The sequence below is a fragment of the Oncorhynchus mykiss genome, chromosome 14, assembly GCF_057628025.1.
Source record: "Oncorhynchus mykiss isolate SJ-2025 chromosome 14, ASM5762802v1, whole genome shotgun sequence".
Lineage (NCBI taxonomy): Eukaryota > Metazoa > Chordata > Actinopteri > Salmoniformes > Salmonidae > Oncorhynchus > Oncorhynchus mykiss.
In genome coordinates this window covers 6705774-6729579 of record NC_143035.1, presented here as the reverse complement: position 1 = coordinate 6729579, position 23806 = coordinate 6705774, and the positions used below count along the sequence as shown (strand labels likewise).

General features: G+C 41.3%; 2 protein-coding genes across 3 annotated transcripts in view; one reads left to right on the top strand and one right to left on the bottom strand.

Annotated features, from left to right (window-relative positions):
- Positions 1-6774: 6774 nt before the first annotated feature.
- On the top strand, positions 6775-15894 carry LOC149978261 (uncharacterized). Its single transcript, XM_090198205.1, has 6 exons — positions 6775-7053; positions 9138-9458; positions 11695-11949; positions 12128-12271; positions 13674-13781; positions 13919-15894. The coding sequence occupies exons 1-6, from the start codon at positions 7005-7007 to the stop codon at positions 14143-14145; spliced, it is 1104 nt and encodes a 367-aa protein (XP_090054331.1). The 5' UTR covers positions 6775-7004; the 3' UTR covers positions 14146-15894.
- The window catches only part of LOC110488624 (homeobox protein CHOX-CAD2), a 34547-nt gene continuing 25768 nt past the window's right edge, over positions 15028-23806 (bottom strand). Inside the window, exons 1-3 of one of the 2 annotated variants that reach the window (XM_021560910.3) lie at positions 19269-19831; positions 17892-18040; positions 15028-17300 (exon numbers count right to left, since the gene is read on the bottom strand). In XM_021560910.3, the coding sequence (XP_021416585.1) occupies positions 17097-17300; positions 17892-18040; positions 19269-19680 (765 nt within the window). In that variant the 5' untranslated portion in view covers positions 19681-19831 and the 3' untranslated portion in view covers positions 15028-17096. Of the gene's footprint in view, positions 17301-17891; positions 18041-19268; positions 19832-23806 lie in introns of those variants that run through there. The other variant, XM_090198207.1, reaches the window with a different exon arrangement.

Below are 23806 nucleotides of genomic sequence, written 5' to 3'. Positions count from 1 at the left end.
CGTAAGCAAACATTCTATAACTGCAGGTAGCAGTAAATCGCAAACCTTGGCTTTATACCTGTTCAAACAACACATTCTAGGTGGCAGTGTGCACCCTTTCAGTTTGTTTACCAACTGATAGGAGAAGAAGAGGAGCAACAGAGCCTCATCAAAATTGCAACAAGCAGTTCTGTGAAAATTTTATTTAAATCAGAAGCCTCTGCAGTAGAGAGTTGTATGCAATAGTTAAGCATAGTGTCACTCATAAAGTGAACGTCTGCTTTTCTCAAATCTAACATGCCTGGTAGTGACATGGGTCGACCTGTGATGACCTCAAATGGACTCAACCCTGTGGTTTTGTTAATTGTTGCCCGTATACTACATAATACCTTAGGCAATGCATCCGAGTTGTATTTCCTAATCAGACAGAGGTGTCCTCTCATCTGTAAAGATTTTTCCATGTGCTCTCATTTTCAAAATTGCAACTTGTCCAGGTAACTTGAGAGCATTCAGTAGAACCATCACCTCTGGTCCACTCTTCACAGGAGCTCCAGTGATGTCATGAATCCTCTGTTTTTCCATATTTTTCCAAAATCATGGGAATTACCAAAAGCATACCTTGAGTCTGTGTAGATATTAGCTGTTTTTCCTTCAGCCTGTTTGCATGCTTCTGTCAAAGCCACCAATTCCCCCACCTGTGCTAATCTTCCTGCAGGTAACGTGCCTGTCACTATCACATTGTCCGTTGTAGAAACTGCCCAGCCTGCCTTCCTCACACCCCCCTCCACAATGCTTGAATCATCTGTGGATAAGATGAACTCAGGGTTTTCCAACGGATGACTCTTAATAAACCAATCAGAGAGCTGATCCAAAACCAACTCACAACAGTCGTGTTCAAGTAATGCGGTATCTGGAGGAAGCATCAGAGTAGCTGGATTACATGGTGTGCCACGTGGTATGGTGATGTTAGGAGCCTCCAACACAGTTGACCATTTGTTCCTAGAGGGCAGATGTGACCTGTGCAACTTGATTCATTGTCAAAAGAGTATGAACGCATGTCGGTAGACTATTTTTTCAACTATACCCATGTCCCGTAGATCTTTGATCACTACTTTGGTAGCGTCCATAGCTTCCTTGCTAATGGGATATTGTTTTGTGCAAGGTGGGGCAAAACCTGTCAAGCACACTGGCTCCATATCCAAAGTTCCACACAAATTTTTCTTCGTATTCTAAATAGGATAGTTCTGAACTGTAGAAATCTGCAGTTGTCTAATTTGCCATGTCACCTTCCCTTCAGAGATGTTCAATGTAGAGATGTTCAATGTTCAAGTTGCATAATAACATCAAGGCCTAAAATAGGTTGTTCAAATGAGCCTATCCACACTACCGCATCAATCTTCATTGGATCAATAGAAATTGATAAAAGTTTGGTCTGTTTCATATCTGTCTTCCCCCCCCACTCCTGTCGCTCTCATCTTATTGCCCATGTATTGATGATATATATGTTTTGCATACGATATGGGCACTACAGTGCCTTCAGCACCCGTATCTACTAAAAAATCTATTGCAAGTTGTTCACCATCATGTTCACATATATTCCATCCGATTTCATATGTACACCAGCTGAGAAGGGACGTAAGAGGGGGTCAAATTAGTTTACCTCCACAGCATCCAGCAAACTCCGCTGCTGAGTCGGAGAGAGCTTCTTAAATTGTGTGTCGATGGGGCTGTTGTCCTGATTTCATTTTCCCTAAGACGGACGCTGCTTCTCCTGGCCATTGCTCATAAAGACACAAGGTTTCACTACTGTTGAACGAATAATGTTGATTCTACTCGGAACCTGCACAACACTGAAAACAGTGTTGTTTATTATGTTGATTGATGTCTATGTCCAGTCGTGACAGCCTGTCGACGATGTCGCCGTGGTTTTTGTCTCTCCCAGTCGATAGTAGTGTCAAAAAAAGTTTTTGCAAATCTTCATGTATGGATTGCATCACCCATTTTTGGAGGAATTGAGTGCACCTCTTCCAGGTCAGGTAACCCACTGTGTCCAACCCCTTCTGCTCTTTGCCTTTCTTCAAATTCAACAAACGGTTCTTTGGGTTCTTGAACACATTTGGTTATCTCTCCCTAATTGGTGTTTGCATTGGTCAGACCCTGCTCTTCACCACCCACAGCTCTAGTAATATTTTCTTCAAGTACGCCATGTTCACGGTTGTTCAAAACCAAGGCTAATAACTGTAACCCATCATAAGGTTGTGGATTGTAGAGTTTCTTATAACGCTTCAAATGGTCCCATATCTTCATACCCACGTCTCAGGGATGTTTCAAGGTATTTGACCATTCATCCAACTGTTTTGGAGATGCTGATTTATGTGTGATTACTGTCACTGGAGGATTGTCTTTACTATGTTATTCGTCGGCAGGAACTGGGAAACTGGTCAGAATTGAAGGAATGATGGAGGGCGCTAAATGCAGGGAAATTCTTGAGGGAAACCTGTTTCAGTCTTCCAGAGATGTGAGACTGGAATGGAGGTTTGCCTTCCAGCAGGACAATGACCCTAACCATACTGCTAAAGCAACACTCGAGTGGTTTAAGGTGGAACATTTAAATGTCTTGGAATGGCCGAGTCAAAGCCCAGACCTCAATCCAATTGAGAATCTGTGGAATGACTTAAAGATTGCTGTACACCAGTGGAAACCATCCGACTTGAAGGAGCTGGAGCAGTTTTGCCTTGAAGAATGGGCAAAAATCCCAGTGGCTAGATGTCAAGCTTATGGACACATACCCCAAGAGACTTGCAACTTTAATTGCTGCAAAAGATGGCTCTACAAAGCATTGATTTTGTGGGGGGGGTGAATAGTTATGCATGCTCAAGTTTTCTGTTATTTTGTGTTATTTCTTGTTTGTTTCACAATAAAAAAAGATTTTGTAACATCAAAGCGGTAGGCATGTAGTGTAAATCAAATGATACAAACCACCAATCTATTTTAATTCCAGGTTGTAAGGCAACAAAATAAGAAAAATGCCAAGGGGGGTGAATACTGTCACAAGCCACTGTAGAGGGGCTGATTAGTTGTTTTTCTATGGTAGAGGGCTCACCCTTCATTTTTACCCAGTTGGGGTGTTTCAGTAAATAGTCTCTTAGCTGTAAATAGCTAAATAAATCTCACTTTGGCAAATGTTATTCTGAACTTAGTTCATCGAATGATTTAACTTGGTTGTTCTTTAAGGCTTGGTGTACATATTGCAAATTAAGTAAGGAACACATTTGAAAACCTGAATCTAATGGGATAATGGGATGAAATCTGTAAGATATGCAATGCCAGTTAGGGATGATATGCCCACAGGCAGATGGAAACGGCATTGTACTTTCCTATAAATCAGCCTCCTATCATATTGAATCTAGACAGTACCTTGCTTCCTGGCCTTTCTGTACCCTGGCGTACACACAGTCCTCCTACTCAGGTGTGTCTACCTTCCACCGGGGACCCTCTAATGTTTTATTCTGTCCATACACCTCCAATGGCTGCTGGGGAACCACCTCCACTTTCACCTGTCCGTACTCCACATTTGTTTCCTCCACTCTCATCTGCTTCTTCAGTGTCCTGACATCCGCATATTCCACATCCTGACTGTCAACATTAACTGTGTAGAGAGAGAGAGAGAGAGCTCACTTGCTTTGGCAATGTTAACACATTTCCCATGCCAATAAAGCCCCTTGGATTGAATTGAATTGAGATAGAGAGAGAGAGAGAGAGAGACATCTGATAACTTCAGAAGAAAGTTGACTACAAATACAAAGTTGACCATGTCTTTGCATTTGTTACAAACAAGCGACATATAAAAAGATGCTTCCAATAAACCGCGATGAACACATAACAAAAAATAATTGAGGGCCACAGGCCTATTTTAATTATTGAAATACATTTTATGTTCAAACGAGTACTATTTTGCTACTTGTAGACCACTGTCTGTAATTTGCTTCAATGTATTTTATGATGAGTAGCCTAACGTGTGCAATGATGTGTCAAATATGGGATTTAGTGAATTTTTATTGGGTAAGCATAGAATAAGCCGCCTCAATATTTGCAGCCGTAGGTGGTACGATCTCTCTAGTAGCTGATCTGTTGTCAGTATTGTGAAATAATTATATAATGCTAAGGAAAAATTTGAAAGCAGAAAGCTGATCCGATCCCTTTCTTTTGATTCTATCAGTATCGACACATACTCCAACAACGCACTTAGCGACTGTTCTCTCTGAGTGATGTTTTGGGAAACACATGTTACATATTCTGCTGTTGTAGGAAAGATGCATTGTTAAAACACTCGTAAGCCTCAGTTCCATTGCTATCAGGAAACCGGGCCCTGGGCCATTTCACCATGAAGCCTCGCTGCAACCTGGTCTCAGAACATTTTGTATTATTCTGTACGTAAAGCCGATACACTCCATTTGGTATAATATGTTACATTTCGTATGTTATGACCCATTTCAGATATGTTTTACAAATTACAATTCATATTATACAGAACAAAAATATGAATGCAACAATTTCAACGATTTTACAGTTCACGATTTTACGAGTCACAGTTTGCAGCCATAGGTGGGCCTGGGAGGGCGTAAGCCCACCCACTGGGGAGCTGGCCCAGCCAATCAGAATGAGTTTCTCCCCACAAAAGGGCTTTATTATATTACGGACATAAATACTCAGTTTCATCAGCTGTTCAGGTGGCTGGTCTCAGACGATACCGCAGGTGAAGAAGCAGGATGTGTAGGTCCTCGGCTGGCGTTTCACGTGGTCTGTGGTTGTGAGGTTAGTTGGACATACCACCAAATAATCTAAAATACCGTTGGAGGGGGCTTATGGTAGAGAAATTATCTGGCAACCGCTCTGGTGGACATTCCAGCAGTCAGCATGCCAATTGCACTGCTGCCTCAGCTTGAGACATATGTAGCATTGTGTTGTGAGACACAACTGCACATTTTAGTGGCTTATCATTGTCCCAAGCACAAGGTGCACCTGTGTAATGATCATGCTGTTAAATCAGTACTTGATATGCCACACCTGTCAGGTGGATGGATTATCTTGGCAAGGGAGAAATGCTCACCAACAGGGAAGTTAAGAAATTTGGCCAGAATATGAGATAAATAATATTTTTGGTGCAAATGGAACATTTCTTAGATATTTTATTCAGCTCATGAAACATGGGACCAAGACTTTAAATGTTAGGTTTATATTTTGGTTCAGTGTGTATACACAGTACCAGTCAAATGTTTGTACACTTACTCATTCCAGGGATTTTATTTATTTTTACACTTTTTTACATTGTAGAATAATAATGAAGACATAACTATGAAATAACACATATGGAATCATGTAGTAACCAAGAAAGTATTAAACAAATCAAAATATGATGACAGCTATTCACACTATTGGCATTCTCTCAACCAGCTTCATGAGATGGAATGTATTTCAATTAACAGGTGTTCCTTGTTAAAAGTTAATTCGTGGAATTTCTTTCCTTCTTAATGCATTTGAGCCAATCAGTTGTGTTGTGACAAGGTATGGGTGGTATACAGAAGATAGCCCTATTTGGTAAAAGACCAAGTCCTTATTATGGCAAGAACAGCTCAAATAAGCAAAGAGAAACGACAGTCCATCATTACTTTAAGACATGAAGGTCAGTCAATCTGGAAAATGTCAAGAACTTTGAACGCAAAAACCATCAAGCTCTATGACAAAACTGGCTCTCATGAGGACCACCACAGGAAAGGAAGACCCAGGGTTACCTCTGCTGCAGACTATAAGTATATTAGAGTTACCAGCCTCAGAAATTGCAGCCCAAATAAATGCTTCACCAGAAATCAATTAACATACACAACTCAACATCAACTGTTCAGAGGAGACTGCGAGAATCAGGCGAATCATGATCGAATTGCTGCAAAGAAACCACTACTAAAGGACATCCGTAAGAAGAGACTTGCTTAGGCCAAGAAACATGAGCAATGGACATTAGACAGGTGGAAATCTGTTGTTTGGTCCAAATTGGAGATTTTTGGTCCCAACTGCCGTGTCTTTGTGAGACGCAGAGTAGTTGAACGGATGTGCTGATCCCACCGTGAAGCATGGAGGAGGATGTGTGATGGTGTGGGGGTGCTTTGCTGGTGACACTGTCAGTGATTTATTTAGAATTCAAGGCACACTTAACCAGCATGGCTACCACTGCATTCTGCAGTGATACGCCATCCCATCTGGTTTGCGTTTTGTGGGACTCTCATTTGTTTTTCAACAGGACAATGACCCAACACACCTCCAGGCTGTGTAAAGGCTATTTGACCAAGAAGGAGAGCGATGGAGTGCTGCATCAGATAACCTGGCCTCCACAGTCACCTGACCTCAACCCAATTGAGATGGTTAGTGATGAGTTGGACAGCAGAGTGAAGGAAAGGCAGCCAACAAGTGCTCAGCATATGTGGGAACTCCTTCAAGACTGTTGGAAATGCATTCCAGGTGAAGCTGGTTGAGAGTGCCAAGAGTGTTTAAAGCTGTCATCAAGGCAAAGGGTGGCTACTTTGAAGAATCTCAAATATAAAATATATTTAGTTTTGTTTAACACTTTTTTGGTTACTAAATGATTCCGTATGTGTTCATTCATAGTTTTGATGTCTTCACTATTATTCCCACAATGTAGAAAATAGTCAAATAACGAAAAACCCTTGAATGAGTAGATGTGTTTAAACTTTTGATTGGTACTGAAATTGTGAGGCAGGGCCACAAGGCTCTTCCTCTTTCCTCTAAGTAAGAACCTATGACTAGAGTTAGGTTTCTTTTGTCACAAACTGAGTGAATTTTACTGAACGGCAGGTGCAGCTGGAGTATCTTTCCTGCCACTTTGCCAAGATTTGGTTTATGCCGTAAAACACTGACCGGTTATGAAAATTCCCCACTGGATGAAAAATAGATGACTTTGTTAAAGTACAGGAGGTTAATTTGTTAAATTGAGCCCTGTATTGTGAAGAGACATGGAGGCTGTGTTTGGGCTGCTGGGGATCTTAGTAGGAGTGTCTCATGGTAAGAAGTTTCTTCATGTGTCAGTGTCCCTCTTTTTATGCATAATATAAGCAGTATTGTATATTAAATAAAGCAGTAAGAGCATCGCTTGATCACAGCCCTTTGTGATACAGTATACTGTAGGTTACTCAGAATCACTTTTGTCAAATTAATACCTCTCATAAACTGAGGTGCTGTTTCAGTATGTTGCCAATTAACCCATAAGAGTCCGGGGAGCGGGGGGGGGGCTACTAAGCTTTATTTTAAGAAGGTCAAACCAAGGATCATTTTGCTTTTTGATTTTGAATAAGACCCCTTGAAATGATTACGTTTGGCCTTATTGCTATTAAGTGTCACGACTTCCGCCGAAGTTGGCTCCCCTGCCTGTTCGGGCGGTGCTCGGCGGTCATCGTCACCGGCCTACTAGCCGCCACCGATCCCTTTTTTGTTTTCTGTTTATTTTGTCTAATTAGTTGCACCTGTGTCTATTTGTGTGTGCTTGATGGACTTCCTTATTTAAAGTGCGTATACCCGCCCTTGTTTTGTGCGGGGTTATTCTTGTGTTACTTGTGTGTGTTATTAGGTGTGTTCGTGTTCTGGAGCTGGTACCCTGTGTTTTGGGTTGGTCCATATTTTTCCGCACCCTGTGTTGTGGGCATTGGTTTAGGTGCCTTATGTCGTGGAAATTTCCTGTATTTACCAAATCATGAGAGCAAACCACACACAAGTCAGAGTTACAATAAAGTCCATCTTTAATTATATGATCTCCATCACAACCCTGTGACTCTCAGATCAATTCAGTGTCTATCAATGAATTCTCTGAGAGTCCTTACACATTGCAACTGAGATCCTTTATAGCAAAGACACACATAGCCAGACAGCTTCGGTCATAATTTATCGTTCAGCTTTGTCTCCTAAACTATGTTCTTTTCTCGCGCTCAGAACCATAAAACAAAACCTATCAACAGGCATATATCAAATGCACCCCTCCTTGACAAGATCAAAGAGACACAGTGACTGGCACAGAGACATTGTGGAGCCAAGAGATACACGCTTGACCTCTCCCCTCTCTGCGGCCCAAGTAACTTAGTCCTGACAGAGAACAGATGACTGCAAATGGCGAACAGTATTATACAAAAATAGACATTCTGATGAGAAGTAACTCACAAACATATAATGAAAATAAAACATCTTATCTATGTTACCCAACTAATTCTGATTATTCCCCAACACGTATTAAAGTGCACTTCTTCCTGTGGAACTCTCTGCTCTGCGCCTGATTCTTCCTCACACACCTAGTCCCTCGTGACAATTAGCCCATACAAATGCATTGAAGAACAGATAGTCCCATGAAAGAATCTAAAGGATATTTGTTCTGAAGTGTCTTTCCTATATCTGAGAGATATAAGAAATATCAGGAAACGTGTATATACACTACCATTCAAAAGTTTGGGATCACTTTGAAATGTCCTTGCTTTGAAAGAAAAGCACATTTTTTTGTCCATTAAAATAACATCAAATTGATCAGAAATACAGTGTAGACTTTGTTAATGTTGTAAATTACTATTGTCGCTGGAAACTGCTAATTTGTTTATGGAATATCTACATAGGCGTACAGAGGCCCATTATCAGCAACCATCGCTCCTGTGTTCCAGTGGCATGTTGTGTTAGCTACATTAAGTGCATTAAAATGCATTAAGATGGAAAGAAATTCCACAAATTAACTTTTACCAAGGCAAACCTGTTCATTGAAATGCATTACAGGTGACTGACTACCTCATGAAGTTGGTTGAAATAATGGCAAGAGTGTGCATAGCAGTCATCAAGGAAAAGGGTGGCTACTTTGAAGAATCTAAAATGTTATTTCATCATTTTGATTTCTTCACTATTATTCTACAATGTAAAAATTAAAGAAAAACTTGTAATGAGTAGGAGTCAACTTTTGACTGGTACTGTATATATATAGTGTGTATATTACATTTTTTTTGCACTGAACAGTCTCATATATATACTTCCATATACTGTTGCGTGCTTGTATCATCATCTGTAAAATTAAACTCAAAACGGGGACAGTAATAGTCACTGACTTTCTTCTTGATTTTCAGGTATGGTGACCTCCTGTGATGCTAGACAGAACAGGTCATGTTATGCAGCTCTGGGAGGAACTGTCTATCTCCAGCTGGTGACTGATGCCAGAGCATATGAAATCACGCTTAAAAAAGACTATTCTATACGAATATTCCGAATGAAAGACAATGAGGTGATAATCCATGACTCCATTACAGCTAGGTCACACTTCTTCATCAGCAATGGGACATTTATGATAAATAACACAGAAAGGACTGATTTAGCTCAATACGTAATTGTAACCTTTGATAAAAATGGAACATCATTGGGCACCAGAGGACTACAACTGTTAATTGAAGGTAAATGCCTCACTCTCTAACTCATGACTATATTATTTTATTATTTGATACATTAATTTCACTATTCGCTTCCTAGATATTAATTTAGGACATTTCATCAACAAGTATGATGCATTGACTTATAAATCAAAGTCACTGAAAATGCATTTAACAATGTGTAACTATTTAAAGTTTGTAAATGTGTCCATAGAGCTGTAATTGTTCTAAACTAGACAGCAACCAGTAACAACATTATAACCTCAACATAAATACCATTGTTGTCGCGCCCTGACCTGAGATATCTCTGTTTTCTTTATATTTTTGGTTAGGTCAGGGTGTGACTAGGGTGGATACGCTAGTTTTTGTATTGTCTAGGGGTTTTGTATTCTCTAGGGTTTTTGTATGTCTAGATTTTTGTGGGTCTAGGTATTTGTATGTTTATGTATTTGTATGTTTATGGTGGCCTGATATGGTTCCCAATCAGAGGCAGCTGTTTATCGTTGTCTCTGATTGGGGATCATATTTAGGTAGCCATTTCCCCTTTGGTGTTTGTGGGTTCTTGTTCTATGTTTAGCTGTCTGTCTGTACTATTCATATACAGTGTCTTGCGAAAGTATTCGGCCCCCTTGAACTTTGCGACCTTTTGCCACATTTCAGGCTTCAAACATAAAGATATAAAACTGTATTTTTTTATGAAGAATCAACAACAAGTGGGACACAATCATGAAGTGGAACGACATTTATTGGATATTTCAAACTTTTTTAACAAATCAAAAACTGAAGAATTGGGCGTGCAAAATTATTCAGCCCGTTTACTTTCAGTGCCAAGAGTAAAATGCACCTGCACTGTGATAGTCTCAGAGGTCCGTCAAAAGCATCATGAAGAACAAGGAACACACCAGGCAGGTCCGAGATACTGTTGTGAAGAAGTTTAAAGCCGGATTTGGATACAAAAAGATTTCCCAAGCTTTAAACATCCCAAGGAGCACTGTGCAAGCGATAATATTGAAATGGAAGGAGTATCAGACCACTGCAAATCTACCAAGACCTGGCCGTCCCTCTAAACTTTCAGCTCATACAAGGAGAAGACTGATCAGAGATGCAGCCAAGAGGCCCATGATCACTCTAGATGAACTGCAGAGATCTACAGCTGAGGTGGGAGACACTGTCCATAGGACAACAATCAGTCCTATATTGCACAAATCTGGCCTTTATGGAAGAGTGGCAAGAAGAAAGCCATTTCTTAAAGATATCCATAAAAAGTGTTGTTTAAAGTTTGCCTACAAGCCACCTGGGAGACACACCAAACATGTGGAAGAAGGTGCTCTGGTCAGATGAAACCAAAATGGAACTTTTTGGCAACAATGCAAAACGTTATGTTTGGCGTAAAAGCAACACAGCTCATCACCCTGAACAAACCATCCCCACTGTCAAACATGGTGGTGGCAGCATCATGGTTTGGGCCTGCTTTTCTTCAGCAGGGACAGGGAAGATGGTTAAAATTGATGGGAAGATGGATGGAGCCAAATACAGGACCATTCTGGAAGAAAACCTGATGGAGTCTGCAAAAGACCTGAGACTGGGACGGAGATTTGTCTTCCAACAAGACAATGATCCAAAACATAAAGCAAAATCTACAATGGAATGGTTCAAAAATAAACATATCCAGGTGTTAGAATGGCCAAGTCAAAGTCCAGACCTGAATCCAATCGAGAATCTGTGGAAAGAACTGAAAACTGCTGTTCACAAATGCTCTCCATCCAACCTCACTGAGCTTGAGCTGTTTTGCAAGGAGGAATGGGAAAAAATGTCAGTCTCTCAATGTGCAAAACTGATAGAGACATACCCCAAGCGACTTACAGCTGTAATTGCAGCAAAAGGAGGCGCTACAAAGTATTAACTTAAGGGGGCTGAATAATTTTGCACGCCCAATTTTTCAGTTTTTGATTTGTTAAAAAAGTTTGAAATATCCAATAAATGTCGTTCCACTTCATGATTGTGTCCCACTTGTTGTTGATTCTTCACAAAAAAATACAGTTTTATATCTTTATGTTTGAAGCCTGAAATGTGGCAAAAGGTCGCAAAGTTCAAAGGGGCCGAATAATTTCACAAGGCACTGTAGCGTCACGGTTCGTTTTGTTATTTTGGTTAGTTTGTTCAGTGTTCATTCTTAATATAATAAAGAATGTACGCATACCACGCTGCACCTTGGTCCGATTCATACGATGAACGTGACAATTGTTCATCTTCCCCCTAGCCCCTGTGTCCCCTGCAAAGCTGTCCTCTGAGTGCCTGTCTAATGGAGAGGTGAGGGTGTCCTGCTCCTCTGAGGGGGACGGTCCCCAGTACAGCTGGACTCTGGATGGACAACCACTGAGAGACACTGAGGCCTCTCCTGGTGACAAGACAGACACCATCACGCTGAAGAAAGGCCAGTCTGGAGATCTCACCTGCACCGTCAAAAACAACATCAACAGTGTTACCACCAGCGAGAGAATCTCGCACTGTCCAGGTTATCTGCTGTTTAATTTATTTTGTTAAACAGACGTATTGTGAAACAAGATTAATGATAACAATTATGATAATGGTCGATCCTTATCAATGGAAATTTACCTGTTGAGAAACTGCACTGTCCGTTTGCCAGTGTTTAATTCAGATACACATTTGATTCCTGTATTTATTGCCTACAGCACTCATATATATTAACTGCACCAAACCCAACAAGACAAAGACAGCAGAGTGGGTGATTTCAGCTGGTAATACCCTGTGTGCTAAGCCTACACCAGTGGCAACCACGACTGGGACTGAGGCCTCCACCAGTAGAACAACCACTGGTAAGGTACTTGACACCTTTGTGACCTCCAGACCCAGCAATCACACATGCCACCCAAAATATCAGTTACAAAAGCCGATCAGACCCTGTGGAATTTTAGTAAGTGATAATGCTCACCCTGATGTTTTATTGGTGTCATTATCATACAGTTTAGTGTCGTTTAAAAAAAAATCGAACCATTTTAAATAACAAGCACACATAAAACTTGAAAAAGCCATACTTGCACTTGAGTAAAATCCTCGAGGATAACACACAATAAAGTCTTGGACTTATTTCCATGGTGGTCCTCTTGTCACGAATATCACCGAAGGTGGCTCCTCTTCCCGTCCGGGTGGCGCTCGGCGCTCGTCGTCGCCGTTCTACTAGCTGCTACCGATCCCGTTTCCCCTTTTCGTTTTGTTGGGTCTAATTGGTTTCACCTGTTCCTTGTTTGGGGGGTTTTGGGTCGGTTATTTAAGTTCCGTTAGCCCGCCTGTGTTCGTGCGGGCTTGTTTGCTGTTTTTGGTCAAGGAGTGTTCCTGTCTTTTGGATTTTCCGCTGACAGCGTATGTACCTGCGTCGTACATTTTGGAGTGTTTTACGCCTGTGTTCGGCATCACCCTCTTTGTGCGCTGTGATTGTACGGAAATAACGTGTTTTTTTTACGAATCCTCTGCTCTCTGCGCCTGACTCCACACCCATCACTCTTCGAGCCGTTACACCTCTTGTGACAAGATGGCCATGCAAGATCAAACACGGTTCAACACAGTACGGCAGCGAGATAATACAGCATAAAAACTAAAGGAGACCGTCTATCAGAACGTCTATCACGGCAGTTATATCGTAGGGGACATTCATAATGGAACAGAAGACTTCAACCAATGCAGAGAGAGCTTCTCCAAGACATTTGCTAATGTTAGTGAGCTCTGTGCTAAGTATGCTCCAACAGAGTTTTACTTTAGTGAGACACCAGAAGTGTCATCCGCATAAAGAAAAAGACTGAGAACAAGCCTCTTTCGTATCGTTTATATACAGTAAAAGCAGTAGCTGTCCAAGCAGGCTCCCCTGCAGAACACTACAACTTATTGGATTTGCCTGAAACAGTGAACCATTTAACCTCTTCCACTTGTGCCCTACTTGACAAGTAGGACTTTAACCAGCCTAGAGGGATACTGTTTAACTCCAGTGCCTCCAGTTTGAAGATTAGAAGACAATGGTTGACTGTGTCAAAGGCCTTTTGATGGTGAAGAAGTATCATTCCACAAAGACAATTAGCATGTCCTGTAAGTGCAGGAGGATTTTTCTGCTGTAACAAAAGGGCTGAAATTAAAATCCTATATCTGTAGTAACATTGGTGGCTGGTTTTACAATGGAACAACCTTCCACACTTCCATATGTTGTTTTGCTTCCTCTCTTTTACCCAGTGATCATCTGGATGGTAGCAGGGTCTCTGGCAGCAGTGGTTATTGTCATAGTGATGGTGTTGGCAGTTTACTGTGTCCAGAAGAAAAATAAACCTTCAAAGACGCCAGGTTAGAGGATATTTATCAGTACCTCTTCATTTTTTCTTAAGTACTATAATTTACCGCGTTTACCAGTCTTGTCATTGAAATGCTAGATGTAATGTCTCCCTACCTGTCCCTCTCGCTCTTGCTCTCTCTTTCTCTAGCTAATGATGACAGCCAGGTTGTGGAATATGCTGATGTCAGGATACTGAAGAAGCAGATGAGACAGAAGGAGAGGGAGGCGTCGATCGAGGTGGAGTATGGACAGTTTAAAACATTACAGGGTCCCCGGCGGAAGGTAGACACACCTGACACACCTGAGGAGGAGGACTGTGTATACGCCAGGGTACAGAAAGGCCAGGAAGCAAGGTACTGTCTAGATTCAATATGATAGAATAGAAGGACACAGAGTTGAGTCTGTCACGGCCATCTTCCTGGAAGGAATAAGAGGACCAAAGCGCAGTGTGGTGAGCGTACATTTTCTTTTATTGATAAAAATGTTGCCAACAAAATAAAGGAACGACCATGAAGCTTAACAGGGCTATAGTGCCACTAACAAAGATAACTTCCCACAATAACAAAAGGGAAAAAGTCTGCCTAAGTATGATGCTCAATCAGAGACAACTATAGACAGCAGTCCCTGATTGAGAACCATACCCGGCCAAAACATAGAAACACAAAACATAGAAATCAGAACATAGAATGCCCACCCAAATCACACCCTGACCAAACCAAAATAGAGACATAAAAAGGCTCTCTAAGGTCAGGGCGTGACAGAATCACTGAGAGTCTGAGATGAATCACTGGTTGCGTCCCACTGATCTCTCCTTTTCTTGTTCACTTCCCTTCTTGGATTTGGAAGGAAATTAATAGAATATGGAATCGCCCTGTTGCCCATGCCAACACGAATCCAATGCTTGTGGTGAACGAGCCCACATTTCAGGAAGAAAGAGATTATTGGGATGCACTCCCTGAGAGGCCCAAAGTTGATACAGACGACAGCCATGTTGAATCATGTTGTCTTAGTTACAAAACACAGCTGTTACTGTAAATGTATGTTCACACTTTAGAGTGGACACTGTCTGTTTCCAAGAAGTGGACACTGTCTGTTTCCAAGAAGTGGACACTGTCTGTTTCCAAGAAGTGGACACTGTCTGTTTCCAAGAAGTGGACACTGTCTGTTTCCAAGAAGTGGACACTGTCTTTTTCCAAGAAGTGGACACTGTCTTTTTCCAAGAAGTGGACACTGTCTGTTTCCAAGAAGTGGACACTGTCTGTTTCCAAGAAGTGGATACATCACTTCTGTTTTTATTTACCACATTTCTTTACCACATTTCCTTCTTTGGAAAAGTGTTTTACCAGTCTGGTCTTGTTTCAGTTGTGTGATATGTCACAAATTCCTACATGTGTTTGCTGCATGATAGAAGTAATAAAATAGTGATTTCAAATTATGTTTTAAAGAATTTTGATAATTGCATAACAGAAATTGATGTACCAATATCTTAAGTCAATACTTTAAAGCTTGGAGTCCATCTCCCTAGTTAACACATCTTGAGATATTGCTAAAAAATCAAATATACTCTTATTTGTCTGAGGAAAATCATCCTGGCCAACACACATGCATACATTTCTGGTTATATCTAAGATAGTAGTTACATGATGATCTTTATACAGCACAGTACCTGTACAGAAAATAAGATCATGTATAATTTTTAGAAATAGTTTTTTGAGCAAGTGCAAAAATAAGCTAATGTTGTAAAATAGTTGTTTAGATACATGGTCATATCTTTTCACACCATCAATCCATTTTTTTTTCTTCCCTTGAACCTTTCCACATCTCTGGTTTTGGAGGGTTAACGTTGGTGATGCATTTCCTGTTTGAGTTGCATTATTTCCAGATGAGAATCCCCTCATTAACTAAAAAAAAAACATATTATTTTGCTATATGGTATCTCATTCTCACTCAATAAGTCAAGCTAAAAGAACAAATTGTGAAGAGGCTGTTGATAAATAAAGATAATGTTTCTAACAATGTGTTGATAACAATGTAATATGCAGAGGAGTCACTTGTCGTGCTCATTGTTGATGCCACTGTGATTGGAAACTGCAATTTGATAATAAAATCCTGTTTTAAAAACAAGCAAAAGTTGTTCTTGTCTTCTCTAATAGTACAGCATAGAGGTCAGAGGTCCAAGGTTAAGAGCATTGGCCTACCAGTCATCCCATCTGAGGAGTAATAAACACAGTTTTATGGCCAATCACAGTTGAATTCTCCACAACCCCAGGATCATTACCTCTCTATGGTTACTGATCTATAAGACAGGTGACACAGATGCCCAGGTATGCTGTTGTAATCATATAACTAACATATTCTCCTGACATCTTCTTGTCATGTCCCATATTAGACAATAAGCAGAGAGAAAGGGGTATGCAATTTCAAAATCAGCAGACTGCACAGATTCATGTGAAATTCATAAGAGTTAAGGCCAAATACTGTCATCTGGGGATGTAAGTGTCCATAAGTTTTACAGCAATGCAATGAGTTCCGTACCCATCATCATGTGACTTAGATAAGGTTTTTTATCAGTTTGATAGTGCAATCATGAAACTTTTCATTTGCCTATGACATTAAAATAGCAAACTCATCACTTGTGGAGAGACTGTAAACGGCTAAAGCGTGTGCTTTCTCTCCTTTGTGATCATGGCTATCTTGGCACATACTGTACAGGGTCTCACTTGTTTTCAGGTGTCCATTTTGGCAAAACGGGACAAACAACATCTATATGTAGCCTAGGTGTCAACGATACACTTGTAAAGTCGTTTATAACACAAATGTTTGTACCAATAAGACGTTCCAAGACATTTATTTGTCTGGATGAATCATATGATTGAGAAACTGAGGCCAGCTGTAGATCAACTATCAGGATGTGAAGCGAAATACCCCTGATTTACTTCGTATCTCAACATCTCTTCAATTGAATTTCCCTCCACAGTGCCTCAACTAATCAAACCTTTCAAGCAAAATATTGAAGATAAAAATATATTTTTTAAAACGAGATCAGATCAAAACATTTCCGTTATTTTTTTAGTTACAAATTAATTTGCGTCAAGAAAATATAAACACAAAAGCAGTTGCAAATAAGGCACTTATGTCTTTTATACATATTTGCATAGTGTAACCTGTTCTTCTTTCTCTATCTCTTTCTTCTTATCATAACACAGACCGTAGCATTCTACTACAGGTGTGCAAGACGCATGTAATAGCATTTTCATCATATCACTGAGGTCAATTACATCTTCTGTAGTGATTGTCATGGGAACAGCAGTTGAATATTGTTATCCTCAGTACTCCTCTTTGATAGTCATTGATATTGTCTCTGACAACAAGCTGGAGCTGGTTGCCATGGAGCCGTTGCTGGGGTCAGACAGGCAGGATGGGGTAAAGGTCAGGGTAGTTGTAGTCTTAGAGGTCTGCTGGGACAGCTGGATCTTCTTCTTGGTAATTTTCCTCTCCTTGGCTCTCCTGTTCTGGAACCAGATCTTTACCTGTGGTGATATCAGAGAATGATGAGACATACATTGCTCTCTGAGACTCACCTGTAGCCCTCTGAGACCCACCTGTGGCGCTCACCTGTCTCTCTGACCCACCCGTCACTTTCACCGACATGTCTGCTCTCTGCCATCTACCTGTCTCTCTGAGAGGCTGAGGCCCAGGGCCAACTCTGCACTGGAACTCTTTCTACAGCTCTCCAACTGTCTCTGTAACACACACCTGTCTCTCTGACCCATCTGTCTCTATGAGAGGCTGAGGCCCAGGGCCAGCTCTGCACTGGAACTCTTTCTACAGCTCTCCAACTGTCTCTGTAACACACACCTGTCTCTCTGACCCACCTGTCTCTCTGAGAGGCTGAGGCCCAGGGCCAGCTCTGCACTGGAACTCTTTCTACAGCTCTTCAACTGTCTCTGTAACACACACCTGTCTCTCTGACTCACCTGTCTCTCTGAGAGGCTGAGGCCCAGGGCCAGCTCAACTCTGGAACTCTTTCTTCAGATCTCCAACTGTCTCTGTAACACACACCTGTCTCTCTGAGAGGCTGAGGCCCAGGGCCAGCTCTGCACTGTCTCTGTAACACACACCTGTCTCTCTGAGAGGCTGAGGCCCAGGGCCAGCTCTGTCTTCCTCCTGATGGTGATGTACCGGCTGTACTGGAACTCCTTCTCTAGCTCCAGGCGCTGCTGGTCTGTGTACACCACCCTGTACTTGTCCTTGGTCCGCGTCTTCCCTCCTGGAACCAAACACAAGTATGAGAATTTAACAAGTATAATAATAAACGTCTCTATCAACTATTAAAGGAATGGTCCAAGGATTTTGATGTCGATGTTCTAAATTGGTTGAATTGGTATGTCAGGTGATATGATAAATACAAAAGAGGGATTGGCATACATAGATTCAAGTGTAAGCAGTGTGAAGATATCTCCATGACTCAGGCTGCACAATGTATGAACAGTAGTGTCACCGCAGACCGCTAAATTTGCTGATGGAGATCTGTCTGGAGCCGTGTTAGAGTTGAGTCTCACACACGGGGGTGGTTGAAAGCTCTCTGGCGCCTGTGAAGCCTCATCTACCCTATTAGTCATGTTAATCATAAGCACTGTGTAAGAGACTATGTAAGACATTACCGTGGTGGTTCTTATCACTGTGAGAGCTGTTTACATAGGAGTTTACATAGATAGCCATTCAGTCCCACTTGCGTGCGTGCGCACACACACAATTACTATACACACACACAACACCCATTCTCACACACACACACACAGCGCCAGGGACGGGTGAGTCAGGGAGATGGTATTGATCCACAGGAGAGGTCTTGACGGCACGGTGCGACCGAACATTGATCGCAGTAGGACGAGGAGGGGAACACAAAGTGAGATAAGGCCAGGAGAGTTTCCAGTAGAGGAGGGTTGATCCTGTCCTGTCTGAGACACCCAGCCCAGTCCAAACCAAACACCTGGCTGTCAGCCTTATCTGCTTAACCTGTCACCCCCACAGTGGACAGAGAGGGTGGGGAACCACAGACTACAGAATCCCTCGCCTCGGATGTTAGCTTTTCACTCAAATATTTTAACCAGAGGAAAGGATAGGTGAAAAGGTTCTGTTTGATGAATGTGTGTGACGTTGTGCAATGGTTCAGGAACTTGTGTATATGAATATGTATTCTGTTTTCAGTGTGTCAACAATGCTTGTTTTGTATCTGGTAAGCCTACACCCACTCAAAATGTTAAATCTGACGTCTGCTATTGAGGTCTGACATTGGATCAACAAATCCATAACGTGTGTTATTTTTCTAATATGTGTAATCCCCCCCTACGAAGTTCATAAATCAAAAAACTGTTTTGGGCGTTCAACGATAAGTAGCCTACTGCACAAAATAAATACAAAAAATTGAGGAAATAAACTAAGCCAATTCATAGATATGAGACAGGCTCAAGTGAACTGGGATTTGGGGAGTTTACCTGTACTGGATGAATGTACATTGTGTCTGATCCAGTCGTATGAGTTTCTTCTCTCTGAATCTGGAGAGTACTGCCCGGCAGGGGAGTTGAGTGATGGAAGAGTACCCGGCCCCGTAGGCAGAATGGATGTCAGATCCGGGGAACTGAAATGTATCTGTTCTGAACCTGGGCTCAAACCGTGGAAGTCCACGCTCTGGCCATACGGTGACCACTCCTCCCGCGGACCTGCTAAGTAAGCAGGGTTCCACACACCTGTCGTCTGGGCATGTGGGTCACTGATGCCTGTGACGTGATGATAACCGGTGAAATCCGTATATTGCATGAAGTTCTGACTGTTCAGAGGTTGAGTCGGGTGTCCCACCGAATTTGAGTACATTCCGGTGTACATTCCGGTGTTTTTACTCACGTACATCTCAATGAATTAACTCCTCTGCGCATAGTAATCCACAAAATTATATCACCAATTCTCTAGAAATTCCTAGCAATCTATCTACGTGACTCGACCTCCTGTAACCTACGCACCTGTTGAGTATCTACACCTCACCACACCTTTATATAGTGTTGTTTCCTGGACAAGTTGACAGTTCGAAGGTATCTCCATGACGTCAACTTTACAACCTGGAGGAACTACCTCGTTAGCTCAGCCCCTCACATCAAGATTATATGGGGTATTTTTCAGCCATTGAGTTAATCAAAAAGTTAGGATCAGCTGAGGCCATTGAGGTGAGGATATTATGGTTATTTCATGTACAAAATGATTCCTTCAATCAAAGTCATTCACTGTGTTTATGTCTGTATGAGGTGGGGTTGGGGGTTATATTCCCGCCTTAAAGTCTGATACACTGAGTGACTTTACAGTGATCCTAGTGGGGCATCAGATTACCAGACATGTCATGCAGGCCAACAACCTGAAATGAGGGACAACAACATGCTGGGTTAAAGTACATTTAATGTGTGTGATCTACTGTCCTCTGCTGTTTGTGAAAAGTAATGAAGTTTCCTGGGTTTGAAGTAGGCTGCCATCTCAAAACTACTTTTACTTTCACCTGAGGCAATTAATGCTGTATAGACCCTTCTATTTACTTTATGAATAAAAATGTCACATTGTTGATAATCTACAGTGACAGCCTACTCAGCTGGTGCAAAGACACCATCCATTTGAATTTCAGAAGGGAAGGCATTTATTAAAGATTGAAGTCAATATCTAGTCTAGACGTCCATTAGCGACAATCCACCATTAGCACCAGCCAAGTGAACACTAAAGGATGAGAAACTATAAGCCTGATGTCCATCAGAATGTGTAGAAAAATGTACAGTGATCGATCTGGCACCCAGACAGAATATAGCTCATACTGTACTGTAAATTAGAGGTCGGCCGATTACGATTTTTCAACGCCGATACCGATACCGATTATTGAAGGAACCCCCCCAAAAAAAGCCGATACCGATTAATTGACCGATTTTTATTTATTTATTTGTAATAATGACAATTACAACAATACTGAATGAACACTTATTTTAACTTAATATACATGAATAAAAATCTATTTAGCCTCAAATAAATAATGAAACATGTTCAATTTGGTTTAAATAATGAAAAAACAAAGTACTGGAGAAGTAAAAGTGCAATGAGTGCCATGTAAAAAAGCTAACGTTTGAGTTCCTTGCTCAGAACATGAGAACATATGAAAGTTGGTGGTTCCTTTTAAGATGAGTCTTCAATATTCAAAGGTAAGAGGTTTTAGGTTGTAGTTAATATAGTATTTATAGGAATATTTCTCTCTATACCATTTGTACTGTATTTCATATACCTTTGACTATTGGATGTTCTTATAGGCACTATAGTATTGACAGTGTAACAGTATAGCTTCCGTCCCTCTCCTCGCTCCTACCTGGGCTCGAACCAGGAACACATCGACAACAGCCACACTCGAAGCAGCGTTACCCATCGCTCCACTAAAGCCATGGCCCTTGCAAGGGGAATAAGTACTCCAAGTCTCAGAGCGAGTGACGTTGAAACGCTATTAGCGCACACTCAGCTAACTAGCTAGCCATTTCACATCGGTTACACCAGCCATTAGGCTGATAGGCTTGACGTCATAAACAGCGCTGTGCTTGCGAAGAGCTACTGGCAAAACGCACAAAAGTGCTGTTTGAATGAATACTTACGAGCCTGCTGCTGCCTACCACCACTCAGTCAGACTGCTCTATCAAATCAGACTTAATTATAACATAATAACACACAGAAATATGAGCCTTTGGTCATAAATATGGTAGAATCCGGAAACTATAATTTCGAAAACAAAACGTTTATTATTTCAGTGAAATACGGAACCGTTCGGTATTTTATCTGATGGGTGGCATCCCTAAGTCTAAATATCCTTGTTACATTGCACAACCTTCAATGTTATGTCATAATTACGTAAAAGTCTGGCAAATTAGTTCGCAATGAGCCAGGTTGCCCAAACTGTTGCACATACCCTGACTCTGCGTGCAATGAATGCAAGAGAAATGACACAATTTCACCTGGTTAATATTGCGTGCTAACCTAGATTTATTTTAGCTAAATATGCAGGTTTAAAAATATATACGTATTGATTTTAAGAAAGGCATTGGTGTTTATGGTTAGGTACAGTTGTCCAACGATTGTGCTTTTTTCGCAAATGCGCTTTTGTTACAGTTTTTCTCAGTTGCTTTGGTGCATTTCTTAGATCAAAAGTGCACTTCTTGATACTATTTGTACAAATTCCAAATCATCTAGTCACTTGTGCACATCATTAAAGCAATTTCTTATTCCTTTGAACAAATTGCAATTGATAATGTACAAGTGTCAGCTTTTTTTCCACATTATCAATTGCTCATGTCATGTTGATCAAAATATAGTAGATGGTTCTCTGTTAAATAGTTTTACCCCTCAAAACATCTAGGCATTAGTTCCTTGCATAAGCCATTACATGCAAAATTGTTGAACTATTTGTCATAAACTGTCAAGCATGGTTTTATACATTTCTTTTAGACCTTTTGTACAAAAACGTGAATTGATGAATAGTGCAGGTTAAATTGACCCTCACTCATGAAGGAATGTAAAGTGTTAGTTCAACCAACAATCAACCAGTTGTCTAAATTGCTCAAAGGTGCATCTCATGAAGAATCAATTGGCAAGCATATATAGACAGACCACAACACAGAGTTGCAATTTTCCAATAATGGATGGACCAGGAAACGAGATTACCTCAAACCGGTGGCAGAGGACGCCTTTCCACACCTCAACAGGAGGAGGCTATTTGCACCATGGTCCGAGCAAACAATGCCATGAGACTCAGGGAAATACAAAGGACCATTATAGAAGACAACAATGTCTGAAAACATCTATACGGTTAGCATCTCAACCATTGACAGGGTGCTGCATAGAAACCAGATGAGTATGAAACAGCTGTACCGTGTACCATTCCAAAGGAATGAGGACAGAGTTAAGGAGCTACGGTACCAGTATGTACAGGTAAAACATATATCTATGTAACTACTTTACAGCAACATTTTATAGTGATACATAGTACAGTGCGCATAAACTGCACACATTTCCATTGCTGTGGAAGCAACATGTAATATATGTACATTTTATGTCACTCCTCCTTACCAAAACAAATTCAACTGTGTGTTCTAGGATATAGCGTATAATGGAGTTGGAATCAAGTGAACCCTCTCACAACTTGGTATACGTGGATGAGGCTGGCTTCAACCTGACCAAATGCAGAAGGCAGGGTCGGAATTTCATCGGTCACAGAGCTACTGTGGATTTGCCAGGCCAACAGGGAGGAAATATCACCATGTGTGCTGCTATTTCGGAGCATGGTGTCCTAACCCATATCCCCCTTATAGGGCCATACAACACCCAGCATCTACTCAACTTTTTAGAGACTCTCTACGGGGCTCTCATCCCTGATGATGAGAGGGGTCTGTTTAGAGAGGATTTGCCAAAGTATGTGGTCATTTGTGATAATGTGAGTTTCCATCGATCAAACATCATAAGGCAATGGTTTGTGACCCACCCGAGGATGCTCATAGAATTCCTCCCACCTTATTCACCATTCCTTAACCCAATTGAGGAGTTCTTTTCAGCATGGAGGTGGAAGGTGTACGATCGTCAGCCACACACACAGATGACCCTGCTGGCTGCAATTGATGCAGCATGTGAGAACATCACAGTAGACGCCTGCAGAGGATGGATAAGGCATTCCAAAATATTCTTTCCACGTTGCATTGGAAGGGAAAATATCCGGTGTGATGTGGATGAGAATATGTGGGCCGACAGACAGGAACGTCTGGATGTGTAGAGACAGCACAACACCCCAAGGCAAAGTTGTGCCTTGGGGTGGTTTCCTGTGTTTCTTTCTAATTTAGTTTTTTTTCCGTTGCGCCCCTTGGGTTGTCCAGTCTCTTTCAATCAATAACCCACATACAGTAATATGTAAATAGTACTGTTGAAATTGATATATGCCATAGAAGTGCAGCCTTGTGCATCCTAAGTTTACATCAGG

What these genes read in the sequence shown, in the direction of transcription:
- LOC149978261 (XM_090198205.1), top strand. Translation starts at nt 7,005, where the DNA reads ATGGAGGCTGTGTTTGGGCTGCTGGGGATCTTAGTAGGAGTGTCTCAT. An exon ending in ACTACAACTGTTAATTGAAG is followed by an intron (nt 9,459 to 11,694) that starts GTAAATGCCTCA and finishes TCTTCCCCCTAG; the next exon opens with CCCCTGTGTCCCCTGCAAAG. An exon ending in CACCAGTAGAACAACCACTG is followed by an intron (nt 12,272 to 13,673) that starts GTAAGGTACTTG and finishes TCTTTTACCCAG; the next exon opens with TGATCATCTGGATGGTAGCA.